The 7,216-nt window shown below is 42.3% G+C and overlaps 1 protein-coding gene across 1 annotated transcript; it reads right to left on the reverse strand.

The window, feature by feature from the left end:
- Positions 1-3,695: 3,695 nt before the first annotated feature.
- On the reverse strand, positions 3,696-6,903 carry LOC148346432 (uncharacterized). The gene is made up of 2 exons (XM_088324918.1): positions 6,429-6,903; positions 3,696-4,215 (listed from the first exon to the last, which is right to left on the reverse strand). The coding sequence occupies exons 1-2, from the start codon at positions 6,747-6,749 to the stop codon at positions 3,820-3,822; spliced, it is 717 nt and encodes a 238-aa protein (XP_088181044.1). The 5' UTR covers positions 6,750-6,903; the 3' UTR covers positions 3,696-3,819.
- Positions 6,904-7,216: the final 313 nt, after the last annotated feature.

Here is a 7,216-nt window from a genome sequence, read left to right on the forward strand (position 1 = left end):
AAGTCGTCTTCCTCCGTGTCGGAAAGAAACGTTGTCATATAGACGTCGTCCCACGCTCTCTTATTCCAAAACACGGTAGCAACACGCTCGCTCCTTCTTTATCAGACTGCTCGATTGCTTTTAGCTTAAAAGCTGCGTCATGTGCCTTTCTTTTTGCATTTTGCATGATGAGGATATGTTTACGCTAATTTAATTTGTGCACAAGCCAAGAAGTTGCAGTCTTCCTCGGCGCATATAATCCACCGGTCTAAATCTTACCTTTTGTACTCGAGCGCCGCTGGCGGCTGTTAGAAAAATGACATAAATTGGTCGCGTCACTGAATAAGCTGCAGGGTTGAACGTTTGGGAAAAAAGTAGCGGCTTATTGTCTGGAATTTACGGTAGTGTGTTCCTACCCGAACAGCTCTGATAAAAGAAAGATAAAAGCAGATACAGTTGTGGTCAAACGTTTAGATGCGCTTGTGAAGAACCTAATGTCATGGCTCTCTTGAGTTTCCAGTTATTTCTACATCTCTGATTTTTCTCTGATCGTGTGATTGGAACAGATAGTTCTTTGTCACAAAAAACATTCATGAGGTTTGGTTCTTTTATGACTTTATTATGGGTTAACGGAAAAAGTGATCGAATCAGCCGGGTCAAAAATATACATACAGCAGTGCTAATATTTGGTAACATGTCCCTTTTCGCTTAAATTAGGAGCTTTTGGTAGCCATCCTCAAGCTTCTTCTTGATCTTTGACCACTCCTCTTGACAGTATTGGTGCAGTTCAGTTGAGTTTGATGGTTTTCTGACATGGACTTGTTTCTTCAGCATTGTCCACAAGTTCTCAATTCGGTTTAGAATAGAATAGAGTAGAATATGCCTTTATTGTCATTGTTACAACATGGGATATATTGTGACAACGAAATTGGACGTGGCACTCCAGTTCCACATTTTACAGTGAGGATATAAGGAAAATAAAGAGATGAAGGAACAAAGAAGATGTTTGTACTGTCCTTGTTGTATAGGCTTTGTTTTCCTCCGGAGGGGGGGTGTATGAGGGGGGTGAGGGACAGACAGAGATGGGCGGATCCAACTAGATGTTTGATCTTACTGTACACACGGTCCAGTGTTTTTTCCCTAATTGCTCAGTCCACGTATTGAATGGATTTGGGAAGTACAGTCCTTAAACATGCCAGATTAAAGTCGCCGGCGACGATAAAAGCTCCGTTGGGGTGTGCAAGCTGCTGTCTATTGATAGCAGCGGGCAGGAGATTTAGCGCTATGCTAACGTTAGCATCCGGTGGAACGTTAGCATCCGGTGGAACGTAAACAGCAAGCACAATGACCACAGTTAGCTTCGGTCAGGACTTTAGGAAGGCCATTCTAAAACCTTAATTCTAGCCTGATTTCGCCATTCCGTTACGACTTTTGATGTGTGTTTGGGGTCATTGTCCTGTTGGAACACACAACTGCACCCAAGACCCAATCTTTGGGCAGATGACTTTAGGTTATCTTGAAGAATTTGAATGTAATCCTCCTTCATTATCCGATTCTCTCTCTGTAAAGCATCAGTTCCATTGGCATCAAAACAGCCCCACAGCATACTACTACCATCACCATGCTTGACGGTAGGCATGGTGTACCTTGGGTTAAAGGCCTACCCTTTTCTCCTCCGAACATATTGTTGGGCATTGTGGCTAAATAGCTCAATTTTTGTTTCGTTTCACCACAGAACTTTCCTCCAGAAGTTCTTATCATCGTCCATGTGATCAGCAGCAAACTTCAGTCGAGCCTAAAGTTGCCGCTTTAAGAGCAAGGGCTTTCTTCTTGCATGGCAGCATCTCAGTCCATGGAGATGCAAAACACGCTTGACTGTGGACACTGACGAATGTGTTCCAGCAGCTTCTGATTCTTGGCAGATCTGTTTTTTGGCGATTCTCGGTTGAATCTTCACCCTCCTGACCAATTTTCTCTCAGCAGCAGGTGACGGCTTGCATTTTCTTTCTGATCGTGGCAGTGACAAAACTGCCGTGCATTTTATACTTACAATTGTTTTTACTGTAGCTCTTGGGACCTGCAGCTGCTTTGAAATGGCTCCAAGTGACTTTCCTGACTTGTTCAAGTCAATGAATCGCTTTTTCAGATCCATGCTGAGCTCCTTTAACTTTCCCATTGTAGCGTTTGTGGACGTTTGCATCCAATGAGCCCTACTTAAATGGCCTCATAGAAGTCGCCAACTAGAGTCGCTCATAATCACTCACAAGAAGTTAAGAGGCCATGCTATGAAGCACCCACCTTTAAATTTTAAGTGTTAAGCAGTGTTCTTGTTTGCCCGCGTCCCTGCGTCCTAGACGCATTATTTTTGCTGGGGACGCATCGTGTAGAATCAACGTGCGTCGCCGGGACGCAACTTTTTTGACACAAAATTGTCATTGTTACCCGATTACTTTTTTTTTTAACAAAGATTTACCGCACTCCAAACTTTTCGTCAGGCAGATCCGCCACTGTTGTTTTGGTCTCGCGGTTCGAGATTTCGTCTGCACGCCGATATCGGCCAACGAGATCTTGTTGCTTCGAGATTACGTCATTGTTGTGGTGCTTGTCGTCGAGCGAAGGTGAAGTATGCCTCCGAAAAAAATAGTATTAGGTGAAAATCAACACAAAATTGGTCATTTCTTCAGTGTCAGTAATAAGTCGAAACATAATACAGAAAGTGGTAACAACGGCAATAATTCCGGCACGAAAAAAAACGGTGGAGAAATTCTTCAGAAGATCGCGAAGGCAAGGAAAACACGTGCGTTGAAGCGAACTATTCGACGAAAGAAAAGAAAATAATACTCTTAGTAACAAAATGGACTCAATTATATTCCTGGTTACGCTATGAGGAGGATGATATTGGAGGCTACATGTTCTGTGATGCATGTACCCAGCGTGACAAAAAAACTGGATTGCATAAATCATTTTGCAATACAAACTTTCAGAAAAGCACATTGGATCGGCACAACGACAATGAAAACCACAAATTAGCTATGGAAATTCTATTGCTGCAGGAAGAGAGGCAAGTATGAACGGATACGACATCAAAAAGAAGACTTGGCCATGCTTTTACTGCTAAAGATGGCAGTATTTTCAGTATTTTGTATAATGTACAATATTGTGAACTGAAAAATCTGAAGCGATAACTGCTTTGTATTACCAATTAACTGTGATGATTAAAACTGAATGAATGTATAGATTTATATTATGTAGTTGTCGCCGATCTACAATTTCAACCTCGATAAGACTAAATTTTGGGGAGCCATAGATCTCTGTTGGGACCCATTGATTTTTGAGCATGTGAGTCCCCGGGATCCATCACTTTTCAAAGGTAAAATGAACAATTTTAAAAGTTTAGGCATGTTTAAGGACTGTACTTCCCAAATCCATTCAATACTTGGACTGAGCAATTAGGGAAAAAAACACTGGACCGTGTGTACAGTAAGATCAAACATCTAGTTGGATCCGCCCATCTCTGTCTGTCCCTCACCCCCCTCATACACCCCCCCTCCGGAGGAAACCAAAAGTTAAGTTTACTTGAAAAGCATTGATGCAATTCAATCAGAACATAATTTTAGCCTCCAGTTTATTCGGTCACACATTTTCTTTTCTTCTTCTTTACAAAAGAGGAGCAGAAAATCGAATTCCGACACATGGCCAACAGAAAACTTTTCAGATTTGACGTATTTTCTGTTTTATTTTTTTTTTGAAAACGATGCAAATCACAAAATACAAGCCTGTGTGTAAAATTGGAATAAACCAAAAGAAAAAAATGTTAATTTTCTCATCACATCCGAAAGATCAGTAAGTAAAGAGAAGATCTGAGAAGTCTCCGGTTATCATCCGGCTCAGTTCTGGTGTGCAGTGGTCCGGGAACTCGAAGTGGGACCGGCCCCGCTCCAAAAGACTCAAGTCCTTGTCCAAATCCTTGTCCACCAGACACAGACTCAGGTTTGCCGATTCCGAGGGGGCGGGGCTGAGGGTGAACAGGTACCGATCCACGTCCTCCGAAGAACTGGACCCGGAGCGGGATCGGGACGAAGAATCCGGAGAGGAAGATCCGCTGGTCTGACGCGTATAAACCAGATCCGAATCTTCTAAGGGTTCCGGGATAGTTTCGTCTTCGTCCTCGTCCGAGTCGCTGAAGTCCCGCTTGAGCACGAAGCGTCCGCGCCGGTTTAAAGGTATTCCCAAATTCTGAAACGGGCAAATTGTGGGAAAACAGGACATGGTGTTTGCATAAACTCTATATATATCTGCGTGTGTCTCGTCTTTGACTTCCCGAGCCGTGATGTCATCGGAGGAACACCATCACCCTGGCGAACTGCTCACCTTTAGTCCCTGACGGTACGAGTGTTTTAAGCAATGTTTTTGGAGTTTTTTTAGAAAATGTCTGGACTTGAATTTAGTAAAGCTACAACAAAGGGCCAGCAGCCAAAAGGGCAACAGTGGTACCCCTCCATATAGTCTCTGGATGGCTGCCAGAGTCCAATTGGTCTTGCCAGGGTCTCATAGACCTGTGTCATTAAAAAAAAATTAATAGTACCGGTACTTTGAAATATGTCAATGCAAAATAAATCAAATATCTGTCTCTTTTGTCTCTCTTTTTTATTCTCTTCTCCTTCCTTTCTCTTATTTTTTTCTCTGTCTTTTTCTCTCTCTCCCTCTGTCTCTGACTTTTATACAGCGTTGATATCAACAACAATAAAGACAATTCAATTCTCTATTCTTTACCTCTTTCTCCATCCCTCCATTTTTTGTCTCATTCTCTTATTTTTTTCACAATGCGTCTTTTTCTGTCCCTTTTCATCTCTTCCTGTCTCTCTGTCTCACTCTTTTTCACTGTCTCACTATCTCTTTGTCTCACTCTCACTCACTCTTTCATTCTGTCTTACTATTTTTGTTTCTCTTCTTATCTCACTCTTTTTGTTTTACTCTTTTTATCTTACTCTCTCATTCTGTTTTACTCTGTCACCGTTTTACTCTCATTTTTGTCTCACTCTCATTCTGTTTGACTCTCACTTTTGTCTCACTCTCATTCTGTTTTACTCTCTTTGTCTCACTCTCACTCACTCTTTCATTCTGTCTTACTATTTTTGTTTCTCTTCTTATCTCACTCTTTTTGTTTTACTCTCTTTTTATCTTACTCTCTCATTCTCTTTTACTCTGTCACCGTTTGACTCTCACTTTTGTCTCACTCTCATTCTGTTTGACTCTCACTTTTGTCTCACTCTCATTCTGTTTTACTCTCTTTGTCTCACTCTCACTCACTCTTTCATTCTGTCTTACTATTTTTGTTTCTCTTCTTATCTCACTCTTTTTGTTTTACTCTCTTTTTATCTTACTCTCTCATTCTGTTTTACTCTGTCACCGTTTGACTCTCACTTTTGTCTCACTCTCATTCTGTTTGACTCTCACTTTTGTCTCTCTCTCATTCTGTTTGACTCTCTCTTTTTGTCTTACTCTCATTCTGTTTTACTCTGTCTCTTTTTGTCTCACTCTCATTCTGTTTGACTCTCTTTTTGTCTTACTCTCATTCTGTTTGACTCTCTCTTTTTGTCTTACTCTCATTCTGTTTGACTCTCTCTTTGTCTTACTCTCATTCTGTTTGACTCTCTTTTTGTCTTACTCTCATTCTGTTTGACTCTCTTTTTGTCTTACTCTCATTCTGATTGACTCTCTCTTTTTGTGTTACTCTCATTCTGTTTGACTCTCTTTGTCTTACTCTCATTCTGTTTGACTCTCTCTTTTTGTCTTACTCTCATTCTGTTTGACTCTCTCTTTTTATCTTACTCTCATTCTGTTTTATGCTCTCTTTTTGTCTCACTCTCTTTGTTTTATGCCCTCTTTTTGTCTCACTCTCATTCTGTTTGACTCTCTTTTTGTCTCACTCTCATTCTGTTTTACTCTCTCTTTGTCTCACACTCGTTATGTTTTACTCTCTCATTCAGTTTTATGCTCTCTTTTTGTCTCACTCTCATTCTGTTTTACGCTCTCTTTTTGTCTCACTCTCATTCCGTTTTACGCTCTCTTTTTGTCTCACTCTCTTTCACTCGCATTATGTTTTATTCTCTCTCTCTCTGTCCCACTCCCTTTCATTCTCTGTCACTCTCATTCTGCTTTACTATCTGTCTTCGTCTCACTCTCTCTGTCTCTCTGCTTCTCTCTCACTTTCTTCCTCTCATTTTACTCTCTGATCTACTCGTCCGGCCCCCGTGAGTCTTTTCCTAGAATGTGGACCCCGAGCTGAAATGAGTTTGACACCCCTAATTTAAGAGACTACATTTCTCGAGAAGTCCCCCAGCGCGTGGAATATTTTACAACACATCTGCATAATTGAAGGGACGATCACTACGCGTCCTGTGCATATTTGGGGGGTTGGGTGGATCGCACGGTATTTTGTGAATTACCTTTAATTTCTGGTTGGGTTGCTTGCGTGGTTCGGGAATGCCAGCTTTGCGCTTTTTGGGTCGGTACTTGTAGTCCGGGTGGTCGGCCATGTGCTGCAGGCGGAGCCGCTCCGCCTCCCGGATGAAGGGACCCTTCTCGGACTTGTCCAAAGACTTCCATCTTTTCCCAAGTTGTTTGGAGATCTCGGCGTTGTGCACTTCCGGCGACTGCTGCATGATCTTTCTGCGCTCCATCTTGGACCAAACCATGAAGGCGTTCATGGGCCGCTTGATGTGAGCGGTCGCCGCCGTTGTTTCTTTGCCGCGCCGCTGCTGGAGCATAGTGGCCCCTCGCCTCAAGTCACCTTGGACTTCCAGGTTGTAGAGCGGGCCGGTTCGGTTTTTTTCCCTTAAAGGAGGAGCGAGGAGCTGGTGGGTCCGAACCACACTCGGACCGACCGGCGTCTTTTTTCAAGGCATCGGTGGGCTGCAAGGGCTTTAACCAATTGCAGCCCGGCTTTTGGTCGGGACGCCCGCCTTTTACTCTTCTCCGCCAATCGTAAATCAGTTTTGGATCATTTTTGTATTTCCCGCCCTTGCTTCGGTTGCAGCCAATCAAGGCTCATCTAGCTTTCTAGGGACTTTTCTATTGGGGAATCATCAATTAAAAAACACCAGAAATGTGTTTTTATACTAATACAATCTTAAACTATTTTTAGCATTATATTGATAAAACAACAATTGTGTAAGACATGATAATTAGTTGAAATCTAGATACTTTATTCATCCACGTAGGCCATAGGTGTCAA

This window comes from Urocampus carinirostris, chromosome 20, assembly GCF_059441175.1.
Source record: "Urocampus carinirostris isolate Australia breed hairy pipefish chromosome 20, RoL_Ucar_1.0, whole genome shotgun sequence".
Classification (NCBI taxonomy): Eukaryota; Metazoa; Chordata; class Actinopteri; order Syngnathiformes; family Syngnathidae; genus Urocampus; species Urocampus carinirostris.

Coding starts and splice junctions, on each gene's coding strand:
- LOC148346432 (XM_088324918.1), bottom strand. CDS start 6,749: ATGCTCCAGCAGCGGCGCGGCAAAGAAACAACGGCGGCGACCGCTCAC. Junction 4,216..6,428: donor AACCCAACCAGAAATTAAAG/GTAATTCACAAA, acceptor TGCCCGTTTCAG/AATTTGGGAATACCTTTAAA.